Here is a 14041-nt window from a genome sequence, read left to right as displayed (position 1 = left end):
AAGGTTCAGGGGAGGTGACATCTGCACCTGTTCCCTGAACAGTGGATTGGGAAGCACATAGCCCAGGGGAAGTGGCAGTGGTTTCACCCTCAGACCCTGGTTTTCTACGAAGGTGTTCCAACCATCTAGTGGGGTGCTTGGCTGACATGTGCTTGAACATACTGGCGGTGCTCAGCTTGTTAATGCTCTGCTCAGCTTGGTATGGCAGATGCTGCAAATAATTGTCCTTTTATATGCAGGACTTTCTGTAAAAAATAGCCAGACTGGGGAACACCGAACCCTTGGCCTATGATCTGGCCACGTAGGCGTGCTCTGGGGAAAAGTTAATCGCCTTCTTCTTCTTCTGGTCAAGCCACTACCTCCTTCGGCCTGTCATACAGATGCCTCCCCCTCTACGCTGCTGTACTCACTACTATGTGTGCCACGTTGCCAGGTTGGGTCAATGGTTTCATTCTCCACCACTTCGTCTTTCACTTCCTAAATCTGACCCTCCTCCTGAGTCTATTTGACCAGAAAATTGACTATCACTCCTCAGTGCTTAGGTTTATCAGAGCTTCCTTTAGATCTAGACTCATTGGTGCACCCAAAGTAACACCTTGGGATCTAAATCTGTTGCTTTTCCCATAACTCATTTGTACCTCTTTCATCTGTCACTATTAGAGTGCTCACTCTGAAAACTGGTCTTCTAGTGACTTTAACTTCAGCCAGAAGGGTTTTGCAAACTACTCTCACACATAGGGTTTTGCATTTAGCCCCAAAAAATTCTACTTTGGTCTCATCCTACCAAAGCACCTTCTTCCACGTGCCATGTAAGAGACATTTTTAAGAATATATTACACATACAAAAGAGAAACAACAGTCAGAAGATTTTAAGCAGAATCATTTATATCATTATACAATCCAAACTTTCTTTAATTTACAATTGTACAGGAAAATACTAAGCATTTTCTCAATCTTTATGAGTATTTCTCAAATCACCAAATCTAATGTCAAATAGATTATTTGTCTGTCAGCAAGGAAGCACACCAAATCCATAATTGAATTCCCACATGGTGCATAAAATCTATTTTTTTACATTCCTTATACTATGCTAACTTGGTGACTTCTTGTTTATCACTTAGCCTTTAGTTATTACTTTTCATGACTTTAACATTGTGCATTGCTTCCACTTGTTAGGATTTATATCAGAGCTGCAAAACTGGAACCATACAGGTGATCAAATATAACAAATTCAGATCATTACGGTACTCTGTCTATCAAACAATGTGTGGAATCACTCATATAGTCATCGAGGCCTTAGAATCACTGGGAAGTGGCCTAAAGTATAAAAATGTGCTCTGATGTGTGAATAATATCAGCAACTTGGCTTAAAAATTACTATTATACATACATTGTTTAGGGTACTGATGTCTTGATTTGTGAAGCCAAACAGTATATACACTTGAAACCAGAATTTTACATAAACTATGTAAAAAGACATATCTGCATGTTTTTCTCACTATCTGACATGAAATCAGAATAAGCCTTTCCCGTTTTAGGTCAGTTAGTATTAGCAAAATTATTTATATTTACCAAATGCCAGAATAATGAGAGAGAGAATGTTTAAGGCATTCTTATTACTTTCTGCAAAGTCAAAAGTTTACACACACTAAGGGGTACTTTGCACGTTGCGACATCACTACTGCAATGTCGTCGGGGTCAAATCGAAAGTGACGCACATCCAGCGCCAGTAACAACGTCGCAACGTGTAAAGCCTAGATGCACCGATAAACGATCGCAAAAGCATCGTAAATTGGTGATCTGTGTAGTGTCAGTCCTTTTCATAATTTCGCTGCAGCGACAGGTACGATGTTGTTCCTCTTTCCTGCGGCAGCACACATCGCTGTGTATGAAGCCGCAGGAGCGAGGAACATCTCCTTACCTGCCTCCCCGACTATGCAGAAGTAAGGAGGTGGGCGGGATGTTTACGTCCTGCTCATCTTCACCCCTCCGCTTCTATTGGCTGCCTGCCGTGTGACGTCGCTGTGACGCCGCACAACCCGCCCCCTTAGGAAGGAGGCGGGGGGCCGGCCAGAGCGACGTCGCAGGCAGGTAAGTGCATGTGAAGCTGCCGTAGCGATGATGTTCGCTACGGCAGCTATCACAAGATATCGCATGTGCGACGGGGGCGGGTACTATCGCGCTCGGCATCGCTATCATCGGCTAGCGATGTCGCAGCGTGCAAAGTACCCCTAAGAGTACTATGCCTTTAAACAATATGAGACAGCCAATATGATGATGTCATGTCTTTGGACGCTTCTGATAGGTTTATTGGCAACATCTGAGTTAATTAGAGACACAGTGGTGGATGTATTTTAATGCACACCTGAAACTCACTGCTTCTTTGTGTAGCATCATTGGAAAGTCAAAAGAAATCAGGCAAAATCTCAGGAAGAGAATTGTGGACTTGCACATCTGGTTCATCCTTGGGTAAAACTTCCAGATACTTGAAGGTGCATCTTCGTTCATCTACATCTATATTCATCTGTACAAATAACTATACGCAAGTACAAACAAGATGGGAATGTCCATCCATCATACCGCTCAGGAAAGAGATGGGTTCTGTGTACCAAAGATGAATGTGCTTTGGTCAGACTTGTGCATATCAACCCAAGAACAAAAGCATAAGACCTTGGAAGATGCTGGCAGAAGCTGGTAAGATTGTGCCATTATGCATAGTTTCAATGAGTACTGTATAAACATGGGCTGAAAGGCCACTCTGACAGGAAGAAGCCATTACTCCAAAAGAAAGATAATAAAGGCAGATTAATGTTTTCAAATGCACACAGGAACAAACACCTTAATTTTTGGAGACACGTCCTGTAGTCTGACTATAATAAAATTGAACTGTTTGGCCATAATGACCATCGATACATTTGGGGAAAATAGGGATAAGCTTCGAAGCCTAAGAACACCATCCCAACTGTGAAACACAGGGGTGGAAGCATTATGTTGTGGGGTTGTTTTGCTGCAAGAGGGACTGGTGCACTTTACAAATAGATGGCATCATGAGGAAAGAAGATTGTGGCAATACTGAAGCAACATCTCAAGACATTAGTGAGGAACTTAAAGCTTGGGTGGAAATGGGTTTTCCAAATGGGCAATGACTCGAAGCTTACTGCCAAACTGGTTACAAAGTGGCTTAAGAATAACAAAGTCAATGTTTTGGAGTGGCCATCACAAAACCCTGATCTAAATCTGATCTAATCTAAAGCAAGGCGACCCACCAACATGGCTCAGTTACACCAGTTCTGTCAGGAGGAATGGGCCCAAATTCCTACCAACTATTGGGAGAAGCTTGTGGAAGGATATCCAAATGTTTTACTTAAGTTACACAGTTTAAGGGCAATGGTACCAAATACTAATGAAATGTATGTAAACCTTTGACTTTGCAGAAAGTAATAAAAATGCCTTAAAACAGTCTCTCTCTCATTATTCTGGCATTTCGCAAATATAAATAATTTTGGTTCCTAATTGATCTAAAACAGGAAAGGTTTATTCTGATTTCATGTCAGATAGTGAGAAAAACATGCAGATGTGTCTACTTAGATAGTGTATGTAAACTTCTGGTTTCAGCTGTACATACAGTATCAATATATTTATTTTTACATATGATTTACTGGCAGTGCCTGCCTTTCTTTTTGTGCATATGGCTTTCTTGTCTTCCTCAAAATCTATTCCTGAGGTGTGTTAATAAAATATGTCAGAAGTGTTTTTGTTGTTTTTTTTTATAAGGTTGAACACAACATTCAATTATCAAAATCTTTTATGACATTAGATTCTTTTTATCATACAAGTTGTATTTTGCAATTGCGGTTCCTAATGGTTCTTCCATGGGCATCCACCTCTGTGCCCATCTGTACAAAGACAGTTACACAGATTAATGGCCTGGCATACTAATGCTTTCTTAGGGGTACTTTGCACGCTGCGACATCGCTAACCGATTGTAGCGATGCCGAGCGCGATAGTCTCCGCCCCGTCGCAGCAGCGATATCTTGTGATTGCTGCCGTAGCGAACATTATCGCTACGGCAGCTTCACATGCACTCACCTGCCCTGCCACGTTGCTCTGGCCGGTGACTCGCCTCCTTCCTAAGGGGGCGGGTCGTGTGGCGTCACAGTGACGTCACACGGCAGGCAGCCAATAGAAGCGGAGGGGTGGAGATGAGCGGGACGTAAACATCCCGCCCACCTCCGTCCTTCCGCATAGCCGGCGTGAGCCTCGGTGATGCAGGTAAGCTGATGTTCCTCGCTCCTGCGGACTCACATACAGCGATGTGTGCTGCCGCAGGGGAACGAGGAACAACTTCGTACCGTCGCTCCAGCAGCATTATGGAAATGTCAGACACTACACCGATGATACGATTATGACGCTTTTGTGCTCGTTAATCGTATTATAAAGGATTTACACACTACGATATCAACAGCGACGCCGGATGTGCTTCACTTTCGATTTGACCCCACTGACATCGCACCTGCGATATCGTAGTGTGCAAAGTACCCCTTAGTGATGCACACAGATTCTAGGTAGAGATTGAGTATATTAGGATAGACTTAGGTTGACTATAATTTCAATGAATGATGTGACTTCCACTGAAGACTATGGAGCAGAAACAAAAACAATGGCTTAACTGCAGTCCTAAAACTAATCAACATAGTGTGTACAGAAATACAATGACAAAACACCTTTTTAGTATTTTGTACTTCAATTTGAAAAAAAAAATTGTCAAGTTCTGGAAAAGGACAATCCATTCTACTCCAATGAGAAATTTACATTACCATTTGAGGTTTGATGGAGCAGCATGTCATCATGGTACCGATGGCTGTCCTGATTTTTTAGAATACTATAAACATCTTTCTGAAGAACTTTCATGTTATTTTTCAGTTCAGAAATTATATTTTCTACTTGTTCTCGTTCTCTACGTAATTCCTCACGTTCTGTCATAAGGTGCCCAATCTCTTTTTCCAAGATGGAAATGTTCTCCATCTTGCGCTTCCGACAGTTCTGAGCAGCTACTTTATTCTTGCCACGTCTACGGATGTCTCTGACCAAAGCCATCTGAGATTCAGTCAATGTGTACCGAGACAGAAGTTCATTAAAATCCTCCACAGGAAGATTGACTATCCTGTCAGTGGGGAATGGGATCTGCATTGCGACTGCTCTTCGCTCATCCCTACTGCAGACAAGTTCCTGAGTTCTCGATGTAAAGTATGTTTGAGCTTCACCCAAGTTTTCTAGAATGGGTTGTGTGAGATTTGGTGCCAAAGGATACTGGTTTTGGTAGGCTTGTTGTGGAATTATTTCCATGTATTCTGAGCGAAGCCTGTGGCTTTCTATATTCTCTATTTCTATTGATTCTCCATCACTATAGTTCAAGGACAATCCAGAATCAGATTCAAAATCATCATGGTTTTTGGTGGGATGGTGGAGAGAATTAAAACTACCGAGGTAAGGCTCCTGGATAATCATCTGGTCTCCTGATGCACTCATTGCATTGGATGGTATGTGCTTTAATTGATACTGATTCATTGCCCCCATCTGAGAGCTACTTGATGAAATTAACATCCCTGTGTATGATGTTGGACCATATCCAGAAGTCATAGGGATTGTTGCTGCATTCAGCGCTTGACAGTCCATATACGATCGGTTACAGATTGGCATATTATTGTTTGCAATTGGTACCATGCCGTCTCTTGCGACACTACTGAAACTGCAACCTGGAATAGGCAACAGGGGTGTTTGATATCCATTCTCAACATAATATGAGGAATCTGGGTGTAAATCCAAGCCCTAAACGAAAACAGAAATTAAGTAATTATTTTTGTCATTGGATATTTACATGACTTACCAAGAGTAAAATGGAAGCCCAAGTAACATATGAAAAGCTTACACTCACTTCTGACATAAGTGCTGTTCCAGCAATGCTTGCACTGTATCTCCTGGTGTTTGCAATATAATACGTCACATGAGTGTTGCAGCCAATCAGTGGTCACAGACCGATTGCAATATTTAGTGTGTCAAAGTGGATGTCTGCTGTGAAAGGATATTGATTATTGGCTTCAGCACTCAGATGACGTTACAATAACATCCCTGGAACAGCACCGGTGCAAAAGCTTTTCGTATTTTACTTGTGGGCCTCTCGAATTTAAGAAGGGGTTGTCCACTGAAGTTGCTTACTACCTGCCTGTTTTACCAGGTACCAATGTCTGTCACTGGACGCTCTTGCAGACGATTCTGCACAATAATATAACTTACAGGGCAGCTGCTTCTCTTAGGCTCGTCTCTGTTGCTGGACAATTACTGCTGATGCCATGCTGATTGACAGCTAGCTCCCAGCTGCCCAACTGCGGAGAGCCAGCTGTCAATTAGCATGATGTCGGCAGTCACGCCCCAACGACAGAGCAGTTCAGAAGAGGAAGATCTGCTCTGTTGATGTGAAGTCAAATGAGGCAGCAGAATCATCGGCAGGAATGGTCTGTGATTGCATTTATGTGCCTGTCATTTCCTAGCCCCATGAGGAAACAAAATAGATCTAGATAACCCCTTTAAGTTTGTGTTCTGTTGGTGTTGCATGAGCAAATGTATTTTTTACATTTCACAAGGAGTCCCCAATATTTTTGTCCAAAACCAAAAATACAGGGAATATTTGCATACTAACTGAAGGGAATTTCTGCTGATGGTTTTATTGTGTAAGGGGTACTTCTCACATAGCGAGATCGCTGCTGAGTCACAGTTTTTGTGACGCACCAGTGACCACATTAGCGATCTCGCTTTGTGTGACACTGAGCAGCGACCTGGCCCCTGCTGTGAGATCGCTGCTCGTTACACACAGTGCTGGTTCATTTTTTGGACGTTGCCCTCCCGCTGTGAAGCACACATCGCTGTGTTTGACAGCGAGAGAGCAACGATCTGAATGTGCAGGGAGCAGGGAGCCGGCGTCTGGCAGCCTGCGGTAAGCTGTAACCAAGGTAAATATCGGGTAACCAAGCGAAGCCCTTTGCTTGGTTACCCAATATTTACCTTGGTTACTAGCGTCCGCTGCTCTCACGCTGTCAGTGCTGGTTTCCTGCACAAGTAGCTGGAGTACACATCGGGTAAATAAGCAAAGCGGTTTGCTTATTAACCCGATGTGTACTCTGGCTAGGAGTACAGGGAGCCAGCGCTAAGCGGTGTGCGCTGGTAACCAAGGTAAATATCGGGTAACCAAGCGCTTCCACGCGTCGCTGCTGGCTGGGGGCTGGTCACTGGTAAGATCTGCCTGATTGACAGCTCACCAGCGACCATGTAGCGACGCACCAGCGATCCTGACCAGGTCAGATCGCTGGTGGGATCGCTGGAGTGTCGGTAAAGCGTGCCGGTATCCTAATACCTGATCAGATAACAATATATACTGCTCTGTTCATCTATTGTAATTACTGTTTACGACCAAAATTAAAACATAGTGTTGGATTTGTTGGTCGGTAGAGATCTCTGGGGCTTGGTGATGCGCCCTACTGGCTTCCATCAGATTCTTCTGGAGAGCCAATTTTCATGAGAAAAATAACATTGCATGCTTTATGATACCTTAAAGGTTGTGCCCACCATTAAACCCTGTCAGAGGTACAGTGCCTACAAATTTTAAGATGTGGTATAGAATTATTCAGCACAGAAAAATGATCCATATTTTGGTAGAACACTATTATATAGCCAAAAGGCATGTAAAATTCGACTGGCACTATGGCTTCTGCCCAACTGGGATTACTCGTTTATGTTGGTAAAAAATATTTGATCTCCGTGTGTGACTTCTATAATGAAATAGGAAAGCCCACAGATTGCATATAATATTATGATAACTAATATAAACGTGCACTAACCTGTAGCTCGGTGATAGAGAAGATCTCTTGCCAAGTGAGATCCATGTCTCCTTGGGCACACGGTTCTCCCATTTATGAAAGGAGCGATCCAAATCTAGGCTTTACATTGAAGAAGCCAGGCGTTCATTTGCAGGATAGGGATAGATCATATTAGTTCTCCGTAACTCTGAAAAACAATCAATGAACAAATAAGTTTTTGAGAATTTTTCCAAGTGTATTAGTTTATGTAATGAAAAAAGAAACACTTCAGCAACCCATTCGTTATGTACAGTAGTGTCCAAAATAATAGCAGTGTAATATGACTAACCAGATTATTCACTGTATCTGGTATAAATTATATTAAATAATAGAATTAATGGAATACCAAATATGGAGTAGTATACAGCAATGGTATTAAAATGTAACTTTTAATGATATTTAAAACCACATAAATGTCAAGTAGAATCACACTTAGTGAGATGCAAAAACCACAAAATGTATATGATTTTTGGTCCGGAGTTCACAATGCCTTCTTTGTCACAGCCTCAATTTTCCCTGATGAATCAAATCTCTTGAGGAAACGCGTCGGGAAGGATGTCTCCTGTCTGATATTGTTTGGGGTAATGTGCGGCATATTGAGGGCCCCCCTGCCTCTTTAAGGTAATTTCAGCCTATATGGTTGATAGTGAGTGTGGATGGTAAGAGAACACCTCACTGTCTTCCTTATTTAACATTGCATATTACCACTATCTGAGTGTACACTACAGTTCAAAAGTTTGGGGTCACCCAGACAATTTTGTCTTTTTCATGAAAAATCATACTTTTATTTATCAAATGAGTTGCATAATGAATAGAAAATATAGTCCAGACATTGACGAGGTTAGAAATAATGATTTTTACTTGAAATAATAATTTTCTCCTTCAAACTTTGCTTTCGTCACAGAATGCTCCTTTGCAGCAATTCCAGCTTTGCAGACCTTAGGCATGCTAGCTGTTAATTTGCAGAGGTAATCTGGAGATATTTCACTCCATACTTCCAGAAGCCCCTCCCACAAGTTGGATTGGTTTGATGGGCACTTTTTGGTACCATACAGTCAAGCTGCTCCCACAACAGCTCTATAGGGTTGAGATCTGGTGACTGGGCTGGCCACTCCATTACAGATAGAATACCAGCTGCCTGCTTCTTCCCTAAATAGTTCATGCATAATTTGGAAATGTGCTTTGGGTCATTGTCCTGTTGTAGAATGAAATTGGCTCCAATCAAGCCCTGTCCACAGGGTGCATGGCGTTGCAAAATGGAGTGATAGCCTTCCTTATTCAAAATCCCTTTTACATTGTACAAATCTCCCACTTTACCAGCACCAAAGCAAACCCAGATCATCACATTACCTCCACCATGCTTGACAGATGGTGTCAGGCACTCTTCCAGCATCTTTTCAGTTGTTCTGCGTCTCACAAATGTTCTTCTGTGTGATCCAAACACCTCAAATTTCGATTCATCTGTCCATAACACTTTTTTGCAATCTTCCTCTGTCCTATGTCTGTGTTCTTTTGCCCATATTAATCTTTGCCTTTTATTAGCTTTTTCTTTGCACTCTGCCCTGAAGGCCAGCATCCCAGAGTCGCCTCTTCACTGTAGACATTGACACTGGCGTTTTGCGGGTACTATTTAAAGAAGCAGCCAGTTGAGGACCTGTGAGGCGTTGATTTCTCAAACTAGAGACTCTAATGTACTTGTCTTGTTGCTCAGTTGTGCAGCGGGGCCTCCCACTTCTCTTTCTACTCTGGTTAGAGCCTGTTTGTGCTCTCCTCTGAAGGGAGTAGTACACACCATTGTAGGAAATCTTCAGTTTCTTGGCAATTTCTCGCATGGAATATCCTTAATTTCTAATAACAAGAATAGACTGTCGAGTTTCACATGAAAGTTCTCTTTTTCTGGCCATTTTGAGAGTTTAATGAAACCAACAAATTTAATGCTCCGGATTCTCAACTAGCTCAAAGGAAGGTCAGTTTTATAGCTTCTCTAATCAGCAAACTGTTTTCAGCTGTGCTAACATACTTGCAAAAGGCTTTTCAACGGATTTCTAAATATCCATTAGCCTTCTAACACAGTTAGCAAACACAATGTACCATTAGAACACTGGAGTGGTGGTTGTTGGAAATGGGCCTCTATGCACCTATGTAGATATTGCATTCAAAACCAGACGTTTGCAGCTAGAATAGTCCTTTTTCTTTCAAAAATAAGGAAATATCTAAGTGACCCTAAACTTTTGAACTGTAGTGTATATTTAAAAATAATCCATTGTTGCACAACCACACTTTTGTGTATATGTTTACCGTTAACATGTTTACACATTGCACAATAAGCACTTTTTAGTGGCTGTTTACAGTTGAGATATGTGCAATAGCATTAATCAGAACAGGTTAATAGTTGACATTTATTTAACCCTTTAAACTGCAAACCTCTGTTAGGCATGACAAGAGGTTGCAGTATATGAGATATGGTATAACAATACGTGACTTATTAGCATTGTGTATAACATCCCTGCTGATAATTGATATCGCAAGTATATCCATGTTTTCAGAGAGTTAACTATTTTGGATTACTTGTTAGTGCTGTATGCACAGTAATGGCTGCCTGGAAAGCAGCCTTATAAATTTTGTGGCTTTTGCATCTCACTAAAGGTGATTCTACTTGACATTTATGTCCTTTTAAATATTATCATTAAAAGTACAAATTATATTACCAAATGTTAAAAAATTTACCAGTTGGTGCACTAGAGTCTAAAGACTGCTTTACATGTTACGATTTAGCATATGATATCGTATGCGATCGTAACCGCCCCCATCGTATGTGCGGCTAGTTCAATTTGTTGAACGTGTTGCACAAATGAATGTCACACGTACTTACCCGTCCATACGACCTCGCTGTGGGCAGCGAACATCCACTTTCTGCAGTGGGAGGAACGTTCGGCGTCACATTGACGTCACGCGGCAGCCGGCCAATAGAAGCGGAGGGGCTCAGATGAGTGGGACGTAAACATCCCGCCCACCTCCTTCCTTCCGCATTGCTGGCCGGGAGCCGCAGGACGCAGGTAAGATCTGTTCATCCTTCCCGGGGTGTCACACACAGCGATGTGTGCTACCCCGGGTACGATGAACAACCTGACGTTCAATTATTAGGAATTGAACAACGTGCATGTGATGAACGTTTTACCGTTCAATCGCAATCGCACGTACCTGTCATACACTACAATGTACCTCACGATGCCGGATGTGCGTCACTTACGACGTGACCCCGCCGACACATTGTAAGATATATTGTAGCGTGTAAAGCGGGCTTTAGAAAACCACCAGACTCGACATTCATGATCTGCAGGTTTTTCAGTCTGTGTATTGAAATAATTAATTGAAGGGGGGGTGTTCAAAATAATAGCATTGAGGAGTTAAAATAGTGAGGTCAATCATTCTGTTAAGAAACCCGGGGGAATCAGGTTGCCTTTTCTCCTTGAAAGCCTGAGAAATATGGGTCGTTTGAGACATTGTTCAGAAGAACAGCATACATTTACTAAAACATTGATTGCAGAGGGTAAAACTTATAAAGAAGTGCGGACAATGCTCAGCTGTGCAGCTAAAATGGTCTCCAATGCTTTAAAATGGAAAGCAAAAACAGAGAGAACTGGAAGAAAATGGAAGACGACCATTCAAATGGATGGAAGACTAGCCAGAATCAGCTCCAGGATGATCAAAGACGTCTCAAGTTACCTGTGAGTGCTGTGACAATTAGAAGACCCCTGTGTGACGCTAATCTATTACTAAGAAGTGCCTACAAAGTTCCACTGTTAAAAAATTGATATATACTGAAGCAGATACAATTTGCCAAAGACACATCAACTGGCCTAAAGAGAAATAGAGAAACATTTTATGGACCGATGAAAGAAAAATTGTTCTTTTTGGGTCAAGGGCCAAAGCAGATTGTCAGACGATCCCCAAACTCTGAATTCAAGCCACAGGACACTCTGAAGACTGTGAAGCATGGTGGTACAAGCATCATGAATTGGGCATGTTTCTCTTACTGTGGTGCTGGGTCTATTTACCGCATACCAGTGATCATAGACCAGTTTGCATATATCCAAATACTTGAAGAGGTCATGTTGCCTTACGCTGAAGAGGAAATGCCTTTGAAATGTTTGTTTCAACAAGACAATGACCCTAAACACACCAGTAAACAAGCCAAATCTTGATTCCAGTCCATCAAAATTGAGGCTATGGAGTGGCCAACCTAATCCCCGGACCTTAATGCAATAGAACACTTGTGGGAGACATCAACTATGCCGTTTCTGAGGCAAAGCCAACAAATGCTAATACATTGTGGGATGTAGTCAACGCATCCTGGACTAGAATAAGAGTTGACAGGTACCAGAGGTTGGTTGACTCTATACAACATACAGTAGATATGAAGCAGCTCTAGAAAAACTGTGGTTATACAACTAAATATTAGGTTACTGATTCACAGGAAGGCTAAATCCTAAATAATAAGAGGACAGATTTTGAGTAAGTAAAGACAAATGCAGACACTGCTATTTTTTGGAACAGCCCAATGTTCATTTTTTTATATTTTCTGTAAAGTAGTTAAAATGATGTAAATTTCTCTGCATATTTTGATTTAGAAAACAGTGTGCAATGTTCCCAATGCAGGGAAATAAAAACTACTATAAAGATTGTGGGCTTAACTCTTGTTTTTGAACACACTGCTATTATTTTGAACACAACTGTATAATGACTTGTGCCACGTCTTCACTACAACACCTGTAGATTTGTAGCAATGTAGTGGAAATTGCAGACAAAAACAAAAGGGCCACAGACTGATAAAGTGGTTTGTTGGACACTTTTTTTACGGTGTGATTCGGAATACATGTCTGTCATCTATGGACATCTCCACTGGATGTTCACTGCACACTGTCTTGGTTGTTTAGTATCTGTCATAGACTATAATGGAGACCATCAGCATGCAAGGCCAATTCTCTGCATGGAACAGTTAGCTAAGTTCCCATGATGAGTATTTGGTGCATTTTTTATGCTTCTAGGCTGCAAAAAAAACACATTGTATTACAGGGGTTGTCCACTATTTGGACAACCCCTTCTCATTCCCCTTGTTTGCCCCCCATAAAAATCCATAAGTCTATACTCACCACCAATGCCAGCGCCGTTCCAGCGATGTCTGAATCCGTGTTCCCTGGGCACATGTGACATTGTTATAACACGTGAGCCCTGAAACCAATCAACACTGGCTTCCTTCTCTCTCCCTTCAGACGTATGAGGAGTGCTCACATACTGCTCAAATGTTCAAAGGCGGGGAGAAGGAAACCGGGTGCTTATTAGTTGTGGGACTCGCAAGTTATAACAATGTCATGTGGGCCCTGAAAATGTGACTTCAGACATTGCTGGAATGGCGGCCGCATCGGAGGTGAGTATAAGCTTCTTTACTTTTACGGGGGTGAACAAGGGGAATGAGAAGGGGGTGTCCAAGTAGTGGACAACTGCTTTAAAGATCTATCAAAGTAAAGACATTTACATAAGTCTCATGGTCACTTTTTGTTTATTACTCAGCCTAAATTGGCCTGCAGTGCAATTTTGAACTCCACAACATGTGAATACCTCTTGGAGTAGATGTACGTTTTATATGCAGATATTCCACAGACTTGAATGAAACAAGTACAATCCAGACATTGCGTTTCCACTGCGGAATCACATTAAAAAGGCATGTAATCCAATCGTGCTTGTGTAAGAAGAATATTATGAAGCCAAGTGATAGGGAGTATCCAAAACAAAGCAGTTTTATTAGAAACATGATATATCAAAAAAGAGACAAAAATGATACCTAAAAAAAAGTATGAAAAAGAAAACACAGAAATACTCAAAAATGCAATGGAACAAGACAAGTAACCTAAATGGTGCAGAAATGCTTCAGAAAATCAGAAATATTAGAAACTCACCAAATACTTATCGTGGGCACTTAAAGCACCACTCCAGCATTTTGGGATTTTGTTTCACTACAGGAATATGTTTCATATGTTCCCGCTACATAATTAAAATTATTGTTATTATTTCACCACTGGAGTGGTGGCTTTTAATCCAAATTCCCTAACACTGGTCTTCTACTTACCCTA

At 41.6% G+C, this 14041-nt stretch overlaps 1 protein-coding gene across 3 annotated transcripts in view; it reads right to left on the bottom strand.

Annotated features, from left to right (window-relative positions):
- Positions 1-4176: 4176 nt before the first annotated feature.
- Positions 4177-14041, bottom strand: part of NFE2 (nuclear factor, erythroid 2) — a 51654-nt gene continuing 41789 nt past the window's right edge. For all 3 annotated transcript variants that reach the window (XM_075334520.1, XM_075334521.1, XM_075334519.1), the window contains 2 exons: positions 7893-8058; positions 4177-5829 (listed from right to left, as the gene is read on the bottom strand). In XM_075334520.1, coding sequence (XP_075190635.1) covers positions 4792-5829; positions 7893-7964 — 1110 coding nt within the window. In that variant the 5' untranslated portion in view covers positions 7965-8058 and the 3' untranslated portion in view covers positions 4177-4791. The remainder of the gene's footprint in view (positions 5830-7892; positions 8059-14041) is intronic.

This window comes from Anomaloglossus baeobatrachus, chromosome 2 (genome assembly GCF_048569485.1).
Source record: "Anomaloglossus baeobatrachus isolate aAnoBae1 chromosome 2, aAnoBae1.hap1, whole genome shotgun sequence".
Classification (NCBI taxonomy): Eukaryota; Metazoa; Chordata; class Amphibia; order Anura; family Aromobatidae; genus Anomaloglossus; species Anomaloglossus baeobatrachus.
This window is presented reverse-complemented; position numbering and strand designations above follow the sequence as displayed.